General features: G+C 44.9%; 1 protein-coding gene across 1 annotated transcript in view; it reads right to left on the bottom strand.

Annotated features, from left to right (window-relative positions):
• Positions 1-8996: 8996 nt before the first annotated feature.
• The window catches only part of Mtmr6 (myotubularin related protein 6), a 37404-nt gene continuing 32958 nt past the window's right edge, over positions 8997-13442 (bottom strand). The window contains exons 12-14 of the mRNA XM_038310568.1: positions 12966-13097; positions 12158-12284; positions 8997-11089 (exon numbers count right to left, since the gene is read on the bottom strand). Of these exons, the coding sequence (XP_038166496.1) occupies positions 10841-11089; positions 12158-12284; positions 12966-13097 (508 nt within the window). The 3' untranslated portion in view covers positions 8997-10840. The remainder of the gene's footprint in view (positions 11090-12157; positions 12285-12965; positions 13098-13442) is intronic.

Here is a 13442-nt window from a genome sequence, read left to right on the forward strand (position 1 = left end):
CCTAGCCATTTATCATCTCTCCAATCCCCTTCCTTACCTACCCACCTCATCCATCCATCCACACATCCATTCATCCACCCACTCATCCTCCTATCCAACATCCATCCATCCATCCATCCATCCACTCACCTGTCCACCCATACATTCTTGAGATCCACTATGAGTATGGACCTACTGTTGAGTACTAGGCATTGTGTTTAATCCTTGAATGAGAAAACAAACCTTCCCGACATAAAAAAGTTTATGTTATATCTCAGGACAAAACACAATTCCCCATGAAGTATCTTTTCTTTTCCATATCCAGTCTCCAGGACATACTCAGTCAAGTTTTCTGTTTTGATGGTTTTTCATATAATCATAGTGGGAAAAGCTACACAGGTAAGTTAAGGCATGCTTTCTTCCCATATTTATCCCATCTACTCACCTCTATGGATTACAAAGGCATGGGAATTTTATTTCTGTCTCTACTACTGACTGCTGGAACTGATTTTACCCAACAGTGATGACATGAAGAACTCCTACTTGTGATGCTTAATTCTGATTGTCAACTAGGAGCAACTGATTGTCACTAAGGATACAAGCCTCTGGAAGTGACTGTGAGGGGTTATTCTTCCTCTTTCTCCTCCCTTCTCCTCCTCCTCCTCTTCCTCCTCCTCTTCCTCCTCCTCCTCCTCCTCCTTCTCCTCCTCCTCTTTTTCTTCTGTGTGTGTGTGAGGGTGTAAATTAGGCCAACTGAAATGGGATGATACACCCCAAATGCCCTGAATGTGACCAGCTACCTCATGTCACAATAACTTCCCTGTCATGGTGGACTGTGTCCCCCGGAACTGTGATCCAAACAAACCTTCTCTTCTTACCCAGATTGTTTGTGTTAGGTATTTTGCCAAAGCAATGAGACAATTGACTGCTCTCCTAGTCTTAAAATGAAATGACCACTAGGTGGCATTTGAGATTGTTAGTAACTTTCTGCCTACTTGAGTTTCTCCGGTTTTCCAGGGTTCTGCCTGCCCCAGCTCCCCGGTCTGTCCACCAGGGCTGCACACTCGGATACTCAGATGGCCTATCTTATTCTAAGATGTCTTGGGAAATTGTACACACTTCCTTAGCTTAATTCCCTACTGTGGTGGGAACTGGTGGGTTCCGGATCCCCTCTCTAATTGAGGTCTCTTCCCCTGACACCAGTTCCATATCCCAAGTGTTATAAAATAGCCCCTCCTCGGGGCCCCCTGGATGTCGCCAACACCACACACCTGAAACTGGACTCCCTCCCCCTCAACCTGTACTGATCTACTTTGGCAGCCCTGGCTTCATTCCTGATTTTTCCTGTGCTCATGCCTGAATCAAACATTTAAGTCTGGTCATTGTCTCTCTCAGTGACAACCATCTCCAGCTCCTAACTGAAACCAAGGACAAGCCCTGCTCCTGTAGCTTTAGTCCCCCATTTTTAGAGGCCATACAGCTCAGCAGTGCTTCCCACTTTCTGTGCGGCAGAAGGTACCCAAACATGTAGATCACAACGGTATCTATCAGGTGCACAAAGGGCTACTTTTGTCTGCGTCAAATCAACTGAAACCTCCGGCCTTTCACTTAGTTCTGTGCAAGAGTCTGATGGATGACCTTTGACCTCAGGGGCCGGAACCTTCATCCTTAGAGCACACTAACACAGCCATTTAAGAAACAAACAAACAAAGAAACCATGCTCCTCCGAAGACCCAGCAACTTAGCACATTGGCAGAACCCTGTACCGCTGACCTCTCTTATCCCTGTGCTTCAGACAGTCTGTCCTGCTGCTTCTTCCTGTAAACATTCCTGCTCTGTCCTCAGGGTGGGAGCTGAGCCTCCGCGTTCCCACAGCTCTGTATCTGGCCACCCAGAGAGCAATTCTTCTGTGAAACGTGTAGCCTTGATGACCGGTCTACGGGACAGCAGGCAGAATGGGCTTTGTGTGAAAACATTTCCCTCTTCCTCCATGTGATCCTATCAACCACCTCGATCTGGAGCCACATTCTCACGGTGACCCCATTAAAGGCTTCTCAGAATCAATTTCTCTGCTACTTCCTGTCTCTCTACACATGGACAGATGAAAGGGAAGCAATGGATAGCCAGGCTCTTTCTCAGGCAGTGTGTGTGTCTGTCTGTGTGTGTGTGCACGCGCGCACATGAGTGTGAGGGTGTGAGTGGAGGCCAGAAGTTGACAAGTGTCTTCCTCAATTGTCCTCCACCTAAGATTGTCAAAGCCGTGATTCTTCACTGAACCTGGAGCCTGTACTTTTGTCTCGAGGGCCGGGTCAGTGAGTGTCCGGGAACTGCTCGCCTCCACCCCGCAGTTGCAGAGGTTGCAGATGTCCGCCACCACACCAGGCCTTTCTATAGGTGTTGAGGGTGTGAACCACGGGTCCTCATGCTTGCCCAGTAAGCACCTTGCTCTCCATCTCCCAAGCCTTGGGTTAGGATTTTTTTTTTAATGCCAGAGTAGTAAAAACTACGGCCCTTGCACAGATGGGGACGACACGGGGAGAGACAAGGCAACAACTAAATCGTATCCAGGGCTAGTTAGTCACCACGGGGCTCACAACAAAAGATGCCAAGTCACCTGTGAACCTCTCGAAGTGCTGAGCTAAAGACCCGTGTCAACATTCAGACCGAGTGATTTGGGACTGGGCTCAAGATTCCACGTTTTAACAATACATCGAAGTGATGCTAACACAGCTGATCGGAAATCATCTTCTGAAAGTCACTGCAATAACTGCCCCCCCCCACAGCCACCTGACACATGCAGTATTAGTAGGGTAGTTTTATGATTTTAAAATATCAAATACCAGCACCAAATATGATTATGTGAATCAAATGTACCAGACAGCTGACTTCAACCCACTGAAGTTGCTACGGAGACCAACGGTGATGGAGGGTAGGTAACTCTATTCCTGATGACAGGACTTAGCTCTTGTTCCAGGATATCATACACTGCATCGTTTTCTGCTGTAAATGAGCAAGAGTCAAACTTTCCACTGGCATTCCCGCCGCAGTGAACTGACTCAGATCGTTGGCCCGGGTTGGATGGCTCTCAGCATCTTCCCCCACCGTTTCATCCCTATAACGGCTCGAGTGAACACCTTCTGACCCCCTTATCATCATCATCTCTTAGATTTCATATTTCACCCCTTCTCGTGCTTTCTCCTCTAACTGTTCCTGGTTCAGTGAGAGACCTGACTTAAAAAACAAGGTGGAGAAAACAGCCAGAGAAAACAGATATTGACCTCTGGCCCCTCCACATGCACTTGTACACGCATACACATACATGTGTTTGTGCACATGTACATGCAAGTGTACACTCACACAAACACACTCACATATACATTCATATATGCAGATGCACACACACACGCACATGCACACGCACGCACACACACACACACACACACAGAGGCTGATTCCATTATCAGAAAAAGGAAAGAACAGTTTGCTCCGAGGAAGAAGCTTCACGGAGGGAGGGGACAGGAATGTTTGGGCTGGATGGAAGTGACGGCTGTGAAAGCAGCCAACACTTGCATATATTTGGACAGAATTCCCTTAAAGAACAAAGCCTTAAGGAATTCTTCAGAGGAAGCCTCTAAATCTACTCAAGGACAATCTGGAATCAGTAGAACTCGATGAGTAACCCCAAAAGAAACGCAAGAAATGTGAGAGACATGTGGCCAGGTGTGACCCCACACTCTCGTCAGCCTGGCACATGGGAGTGAGGCCAGCCTGGGCTACAACAGAGAGGAACCTTGGCCCAAGAACAAAACAAAACAAAACCAAGCAACACCCTTTCTTCTTTCCTGTGAGCGCCACTGCCTTCAGCTGATGTGGGAGCAATCTGAGCCCCTGGTCTTACAAAACTCAGTTCCAGCATCACATCTTTGACGTCACTGCTCCGCACCAACTCCACACACACAAAAACAGACACTGAAAGAGGATGTTCAGCATGTGTAAGTCATCTCAATGAAGCTGTTTGCCCTTAGAGATGGAGGGCGCCCAGCTTAGAGGCACGGGGGCCCATCCATGTCAGCGGGGCACACTAGTGATCCTGAACCAGCAGGTTCCCCCCAAGCCAAGGGCCCCATCTCCATTAGCTGCTTTTCCCACTTCTGTGACAAATAACTGGCAAAAAGCAACCTAATGGAGAGTGTGTTTGGGTTTACAGCCTGAGGAGACAGCTCACCATGGTGGCAAGGCGTGGGGCAGTTGGCAGGAGCTTGTGGTGACTGCTTGCTGACAACTCAATGGAACAGAAAACAAAACAAAACAAAACTAGCCACCAGTTAGCTTTCTCCCTTTTCCCTTCTCATTTAGGCTAGCACTAATGGGATACAGCCACTCATATTCAAGGTGTATGCTCTGCCTTCAGTTAATACAAGGAATGTCAACAGACACCCAAAGATGTGTCTCACCAGACACCCTGGATGTTACTTAATCCAGTCAGGGTGACAATCATATCATACTGTGTCCTCCCTCCTCCTTGCTGCCCCTACAAAGAGTGTCCCAAGGACAAGAACTTTTCATTCTTTGTCCTCTTTTGTACCCATCTCCTAGTAATACATGGTAGTCATGTCAGATGTTTGTGAAATGCATTAATTTAAAAACCTCAAATCTCTGTGGCCCCAGTGGATGTGGCTTGCCTGTTTAGTCAGCATTGCTGCAGACAGGGTCTGACAGTTCTCTCCTGGCAGTCGACAGTACCTTCTAGCACTATGGGGGCTAGCCAGCAGGGAAGAGCTTCCATGCCCAGTTCCCAGTGTCAGCTTGATTTTCCTGTCCTGTAACTAAGGCATGTGGTATCTTTAGCAGTAGGTTTTGCTGCTGGTTCTGAGAGCCAATTGCCTGTATTGTTTTGGATGCTTCAGGGGCCACTCTGACCAACTCCCAGGGAGGCAGCCCACCTGTGGCACTGGGGTTTTCATTGAATAAACTATGGCTTCTGGGAGCAGCATTTTTGTTTGTTGGTTGGGGTTTTTTTTTTTTTTTGTGTGTGTGTGTGTGTGTGTGGTTGTTTTTTTGTTTTGTTTTGTTTTGTTTGAGACAGGGTTTCTCTGTGTAACAGCCAGATCAACCTGGACCTAGCTCTTGTAGACCACGCTGGCCTCAAACTCACAGAGACCTGCCTGCCCCTGCCTTTTGAGCACTGGAATTAAAGACGTATGCCACCACTACCCTGCTTCTGGGAGCAGCTTTATCCACTGACAAAGGTACAGTATCAATATTCAATTTTGTGTGTGTTTTCTCCTTTATGATTTGATTAACTTATCAAGAATCAGATTTGTGACTTTTTCATACACCATTAGTTTTGATTCTCCCTCATCCCCACTTTCCGCCCTAGCCTTTCCGTCTCCAGTATTCTCCTTTCCCCTTTCATCTCTCATTGTTCCACTACCCTCTCCACACTAAAGAATCTTTTCCCCTTCTCATGCACCCCTTTCTTCTTTCCTGAGCTCCAGACACACACTCACTCCTACAGAAATATGCACAGACGTAACTGGAGACTGTGCTTTGGCCTCCCAGCCACCCAGACCCAAGTAATCACACAGAAACTATATTAGTTACAACACTGCTTGGCCAATGACTCAGGCATATTCCTAGCTAGCTCTTACATTTTAAATTAGCCATTTCTATTCATTTCTGTATCATCACGAGGCTGTGGCCTACCGGTAGGGTTCTGGCATCTTTCTCCTTTGCCAGATATATGGTGTCTGCTTTGACTCTGCCTTATTTCTCCCTGCATTCAGTTTGGTTTTCCCGCCTAGCTCTACTCTGCCCTGCCATAGGCCAAAGCAGCTTCTTTATTAACCAATGGTAATAAAGCATATTCACAGCATACAGAGGGGAACCCCACATCACACATAGAAAAGAAACTAGGGTCCAGAAAGGAGAAAGAACTTGCACTGTTGTCTTACAGAGCCTAAGCTACTTTACTTACTGTATCTTCCAGTTCCATTCATTTTCATCCATTCATATGCTGTCTCTGTCTTTACTATTGTGTAGAGCAGCAATACCAAGAATATACAAGTATCTCTGTAGTAGGATATATAAAAAGAAAAGCACTCTGCCAACTGAACCACACCCCCAGAAACTTGTTCTGATTGAAGACACTAAGGACATGTGGAAGCCAAATTCAATATGTTATTCCAGACTGGACCCCTGCCTCCTTCTTTCCTGAGACATGGTCTTATGTAGCTCAGGCTGGCCTCAAATGTACTATGATCTTCTGGCTTCCATCTCCTGAGTGCATGGGATCAGTATCTTATTCTTGAAAAAAGCACTACCAACTGTCTTTGCAACTTTGCTCTATGGGATGAGAGGGGTGGCAAAGGAAGCTCCGACACCCTGAGAGAAGAGGTAAAATCAGCCTTGATAACAACTGTGTCACCATAGGGGGCATTTTGCTTTGTTTTGATTTTTTTGGTTGCTGAGTTTTTTTTTCTTTTCTTTCTTTTTTTTTTTTTTTGAAACAGGATTTTTTTATGTAGCCCAGGCTGGCCTTGAGTTCAAAATCTACCTGTCTCTGTCTCAAGAGGGTTGTGACTACAGGTTTTTCCACCATGCCTGGCTGTACGGGGCTCTGGCATATGGACAAAAACAAATGCTACAGAAGATTCCAGAATTACATAGAAGTGATGTATTGTGAACAAGAAGATAGTTAATTAAAAATCAGTCATTTTGGAAAAAAAGTTTGGATCCATTCTTCTTTGTATAGACAAACACAAATTCTATATAGATCAACCAGATGCTTGAAAATATCAAATACGTGCCGCAATGACACTCCTTCATCAAGTCTAAATGGCATCCCCTGGTTAAAAGGGTGGAGTCACAGTTGGTTACCCATTCACAACAGCCGGTCACTTCACTGGGTGTCACAAAACTGTCACAGCTGGAATGAGAATGGCCCCCAGCCAGTGGCACTGTTTGGGGAGGTTCTAAAACACCTCAGGTATAGAGTGTAGGTGGCAGACCTTGGGCAGTAGGAGTAAGGCTAACGGACTGTACTCGGCCCTGTTCCTGCCAGCTGGAGATGGCTCACTCATGAATGAGCCGCTTCACACTCCTGCCACAGCCACAAGGTGTGAATTCTCCCGTGCCTTCCCCATCGGAACTCACTGCATTTTCTCAAACCATGAAACGAAACAAGTCCTTCCTCTCTCAAGTCGCTTCTTCAGGTATTTTATCAGAGCGACAAGAAAAAAAAAACGATGGTTTTCCAACTTTGTCCTTTTGCTTGAGTGTGTGTGTCTATGTGCGCACGCCGTGTGTTTGTGGGTACCTGGGGGAGCTAGATGAGGGAAGTCAGAACCCCTGGAGCTGTTGTGAGCCATCCAACATGGGTTGCTGGGAAGTGAATACATCTTCAGTCCTAACACACATTCCTATCCAATGCTTACCGCTCCCGAGTCCCAACACAAACCCATGGATGAGATGGGGACCTGAGAGTCTGTCTCCTGAACCCCAGTGCTGCTGTGCACGGGGACATTTCACTTTCCTAGGAACACCAGGTTTCCCGTTTTCAGATCTCAAGCACATGATGTACAGCCTTTAACTGCTCTCGACTTTCTAGGCTTTCTTCCAGAAAGACTTCCTAAAGTTTAAGAGTTGCTTATATACCTGAGTTGTGCTAACACTCAGACTTGTACACGGAAAAATAAAGACGATAATTAAGACTTGGCCAATAAAAATGTGAAGTGATGTCCTTAAAAATCCAAAAAAAAAAAAACCCCACTTTTTTTGCAATATGACACTGTCGTCTACATATGTGGTGGGCTATGGTCATACCTACCCTGGAGATATGAGGCCCACAGGCAGCAGAACATACCTAAATGGTTACGTGGGTAACTCAGAAACGCTGGCGTGCAGAAAATTTTCATAAAAAGAGAGGCTCCTCCCACATCCGTCTCATCAGATTAACAGTGACAGAGGGAAGGAGGGAGAGATCATGCCATCTCTTTTCTCATGGTTCCCCCATTGCTTCTCACCCAGGAAACTGGTTCCAAACCCTTCTAGCAAAGCTGCCCATTTCTTGGCCCATGACTTCCTCTCTACACTGGCCTGCAAGCCCATTCCTGGGACAGTTCACCTTGAATGGGTCTACTTGGTGGACCCCGCCCTCCCCCTGCAAGCAGGCAGTGGCCCAGAACATACACCACCGAGGAAGGGACTTTCCACAACTGTCACCTCTCTCTGCTGAACTTGTCCACCGCTCACCTGGGTTAATTATTCAGAAAGCATTTTTGTATATGCAAGGGATTTATCAACAACCTTTGGAAAATGAAATGCTAAAATCTTTACTGTTACGGTAAGGTAATATTGTATACAACCCTTTGTCTAAGTGAAGAAGACAACATTACAATTTGGTGCCACGTGTCTTTTGTTTAGACTTGCTTGGATGTACGTGATTTCAGAGCTGACCATTTGCTATTGGATAGCCATTTCCTGGGCTGACCCCTGGGGCAGACGGAGTCTCCCTCTCTCAGCAATGGTTAGTTTCCTGGAGCTCTGTGTCAATGCGATCCTGTGAGATGTCCCCATCTACGCTGCAGGCCAGCTGTGCTGTCACGGTTCAGGTCTTGTTTAGGCGGCCACATCGTTAGGGTACGATAGGTGTAGCTTGTGCCATTTCTAAGTACCACAATCTCAGAGCTGACGTCCTGGTCCCCTGGCTCTTCCAACTCTTACACTCTTTCTGCCCACCCCTCTTCTGCTATGTTCCTTAGGCCTCACATCTGGGGCTCTGCTGCAGCTGTGTTGATGGGGACTGGGGACCCCATGGTCAGTTGTGGATTTCTGTTATGGCCTCCCTCTGCTACACAGAGAAGTTTCCTTCATAAGGGATGAGAGAGAAACTGATCTGTGGGCAAACGATAAGCACTCAGCATGCAGCTAGGAATCACGCTGGTTTAGTAACGTGACAGTACTAGGCTCTCCTCTAAGACCCTCACTTGCTTTTTCCCAAAAGAAAAACATTCAAATTAAAACACGAACATTTAATTGCCTTTAAATAATACATGAAATAATTTACATGCTATACATCCCAAAACACAATGAACATAAATCCAATTTTATAAGACATTCACACAGACTTTTGCCAACATACGCCCTGTACGTCACCCAGGATGTTATCTGTGTGTGAGCACACAAACACACATGTGTATGTGAAGCTGAAGATTAGCATACTGAACCAAAATGATGACTATAGGAAGTCTGCCATAGAAGAGTCTAAAACCACACCTGATAGAACCAAGGCACAAAAGCTTCCTGTTGTGGCCACAGAGATTACGTTTCCTTTCCCAATGTCTAAACACCATTAATTATATGTTATATTTTTATAGTACATTTCTGTTACTTTTTAAAATGCAGTGTTTTTATTACATAGGTTTTACGGAAGTGAACTGTAAAAATAAACAGGACTAGATAAAAATCACATACAATAAAGCTTTCTTCTTTTTCAAAAACAGATACGTATGTTCAAAACTAATACAAGAAATATTACAGATACAGGTGTAATCAGGAGATATGTAAGATAACTTATGTAGATTTCTTAGTGCCCTTGAACTGTACCTCACGCCTTCCATGGTATTAGGCTCTGTTTTAAAGCCAGCTGGTAATACTGTCAACTGGAGGAGATTTTTGGAAAAGATGTGTACGCCCTAGTGCACAGAATAACAATGACTGTAACAAAGAGAACAAACCCTTCCCAGAGCGAAAGCTGCTTTTGTTGGACATTAACTGGCTCCCCTCAGTGCTCCCTTCCTGTTCCTTCTATATTTTAAGAGAAAAGAGACATATTCCACATAAAAATGATTGTTTCAAAACTCACATAACCAAGCAAAATCCCCCACTATCAGTCTGCCCCTTTTTACCTCACCTGAAAGTTCGTAGGCAGGTACACGACAGGGAAATGTTCTAGGAGATCAGGCAGTTCCGAATGTAGTTAGTACTCAGAACACATTAGAGCTTTGCCACTTCAAACGTACAGTTATCAAAGGATTAAAGCCAACCACGAAGAAAGAATTAAGAGAATGCAATAATCTGAAAGTAAATGCCAAATGTGCTTATACTAGTCTAAGAAATCAGTCCTCTAAGCTGTAAATAATGAACTGTCAGCTGCAGCTCGAACCAACGACACCCAGAACAAAGGAGGCCTTAGCGCTGAACATGGGTGGGCTTGGCCAATTGTGAACTACCAGAGTCTAGGCTCTCTATGCAGGAGCGCCGCCGCAGCGTGCGACTGTCAGGGAATGAGAGTGCGGATCTTTCCATGAAGTAAGGCTAACTAAGGAGAAATCAGACATCTTGTCTGTGGCTATAACGCCAAAAGAAAAAGCTGAGAATTTACTTTAAGGCTGTCTCAGAAGTACTTCTCATGGCACTTCCATGTAAAATGTTACTATGTGGCAAACACGCAAAATCACACATCTCCAGGCCTAAAAGCACATGCCGCGCCAATCATTAAGGGGTCACATGGTCAGGTCTGTTTTCTCAGAGTTAAACTACACTTAAGGAAAGCTATGTGAGCTTAGTTGTAATTAACATCTGAACCAACAGCCTGTCGCTCACTGGTGTACTGTGTAAACCATTTTCAGTAAGTGCACCCAATACCACCCACTTCCTACAGAAACGAACATCGCTCTTGCTACAAATGGCACTTAGCTGACTTATTCCTCTCAAGAGCAGTCATGATCCTTTTCTCAACTATTCACCTGCTGTTAAGCCCCAAAGTCATTAGAGAAATTCCCCTGCCGCGTGTACAGAGCATCCTCCTCCAGCTACACACTTCTTACACGACAGTCAGTCCAGGCGACACTGAAGGGACCTAACAAGTCATCCTTGCCACACCGTACTCCAAGCTGACCACAGCAGGCTCTGACTTGGAGAACTCCTCAGGGTAGTCGCAGTACCGATTATCCGCTGGGCTGCTGCCCTCTATAGCGCGAAGCGTGTCGTTCACCGGGAGCAGACTCTGCTCTTTCAGACACAGGGAGGTTTTGAGGGCAGGCGGTTCAGGGTGAACGCCAAGCAGCAAGTCCTTCGTTAGGATGCCATTTTTGCACTGCGTAATTTTCTAAGACAGAACATGGAGAAAACATTAGTAACTACAGATACTAGGTGATCAGTCTAGGTTAAATGAAGAAAATCTGCTTTTGCAAATGTTCCCCTTGTACATGAGACACAATTATAAACTCAGCAACTAAAAATCCCAATTTAAAATGTATCAAAGAAAATTTATCAAAGAAAACTTTATTAAATTTTTACAGTTGTCAACTGAGTCAACCAGATTTGACTGGAAAGGTAGCTAGGTTTTCACATGCCAGAAGCACAAATGTACTTAAGTTTAACAAGCAATCATTTTATAAGGACTCGGATGTAGAGGACATGCTCAACCTGAAGTCACTATAACACAACAATGAACACACATTATTCAGCTAAGGGTTCTGCTGACCATGACAAGATTCCCAGAGGGTGTCCCTCACTAAGGGCTGCAAAGTGACCTTTGGGAGGTCACATAATCTTTTTACATTTTTTTCTTTTTTAAACATAAGATTTAAAGTGCCTTTTGGCAGGGCATTACACTCTCCAAATCAACTATCTCCAGACAATTGTCTCATGTGTCTGTCTTGCCCTTCCTCGCCTTAACACTAACATGTCCCTACAGCTGCCTCAGCAGCAGATAGGACAGTCCCCTAAACAGAAACAACTGTCGAGCATTTAAACATATATGTGTGTATATGTATACAGATATATACAGACAGACATGTTTGTTCATTTAGCTAATATATGATGGCAGAGAAATGACTATAGGAAAATCTTATCATGGAGCGAGATTTAATACACACATGTAACAGAGCATAAAGGTAATAGTAGGGTGGAAAAGAGAATAGGCCAGACAAAGCTATTTTCATTAAACTGAGCAGAGAATTAGTGCCTCATATATAAGGAACCCTGAAAAATCATAACGAAAAAAGGCAAACAGGCCAAGAGAAAGTGAGACAACTTGGAAGTTTATTCTCAACAGAAGGAAGTAAAATGTCTAATCAACTTTCTTCATCTGTAATTGAGGAAACCCAAAATGGAAGACACCTTCATGTAGTACATTGAACAAATGTTCTATTAGACAACTCAAAATACTTACAGCTTCTAGGTCTTTAATGTCTTCCTCTAATTGCTTGTTTTGCTCATTCATATTCATAATTATATTCAATACAGACTGTCGAGGATGGAGCGTCCGATCAAACTGGTGATACATGTTTCTCCAAAACCTTTATGACAAAGAAGTTTTTACCAAACACCGTTCGATGGAATAGTGAGCTCTGAGCTCTTAGCACAAGTGGGAACAGCTCACCTGGCCTGTTCTGAGCTCTATAAACAACTGAAAGTAACTCACACACAGTAACGATGCTCCAATCTGATTAGGACATGCTGTACACAGGTTCTAAAATAACACACTGTTTATAAACATACAGTGTTCATTAAAATCAAGAGAACAGTGTAAAAGCATGGGAATGCTAACTTTCTTCATTTGGTCATACAACAATCGCATTTCACCCCATAAATAGGTTTAATTAATGTAACAGTTTTAGGGGCTGGAGAGATGGCTCAGTGGTGAAAAGCACTGGCTGTTCTTCCAGAGGCCCTGGGTTCAGTTCCCAGCACCCACAAAGAAGCACACAACTGTCTGTAATTCCAGTTACAGGGAATCTGATGCCCTCTTCTGGCTTCCATAGGCAACACACACGCACGCACGCACACACACACACACACACACCCCGCACGCACGCACGCACGCACGCACGCGCACGCACGCACACGCACACAGTGTACAGATACCCACACAGGCAAAATACTCATGCAAATAATAATAATAAAATAAATACTTTTTAAAGTCCCTAAAATTTGTTTTTATAAAATCACATATAAATGCTTCAAAGGTGCCAACTTACTTAAAATTGAAAGAAACTGTATTTGGCTCCAAGACTGTCAGTCTCTCAGATTTGGAACTGTAGAGAGGATTTAAGTACTTCTGTCTGTCATCCAAAAGAAAGGGCCACAGGGAGTAAGTCTTCTCCTTCAACCTTCGAGAACAAGGACAATACAGAAGTCTCACCCAGGTGCACAGTATGCTGCTAATTCTACAGATGAGGCCGTAGCTCCCAGTGACTTCCAGCTGTAGATTAATCGCTCCTGTCTGAGCTCTCCTTTCCCTGTGTTTTCTTTCTCATTTGTGACAACGTGTGAGAAACAAGTACTGTTTCTCACCCTTGTTCACCTGGGGATTCTTCTCACACACCAGGACTGCCCAGCCCCACCATGTCTACTCGGGGATTCTCACGCACCACGAATGCCCAGCCCCACTGCAGGGCATTGATGCAGCTGCTCCCCCTTGTTCTCACAACCCCATGCTGGGCCATGAGAGTTAT

This window comes from Arvicola amphibius, chromosome 13 (genome assembly GCF_903992535.2).
Source record: "Arvicola amphibius chromosome 13, mArvAmp1.2, whole genome shotgun sequence".
In the NCBI taxonomy this organism is placed as follows: Eukaryota; Metazoa; Chordata; class Mammalia; order Rodentia; family Cricetidae; genus Arvicola; species Arvicola amphibius.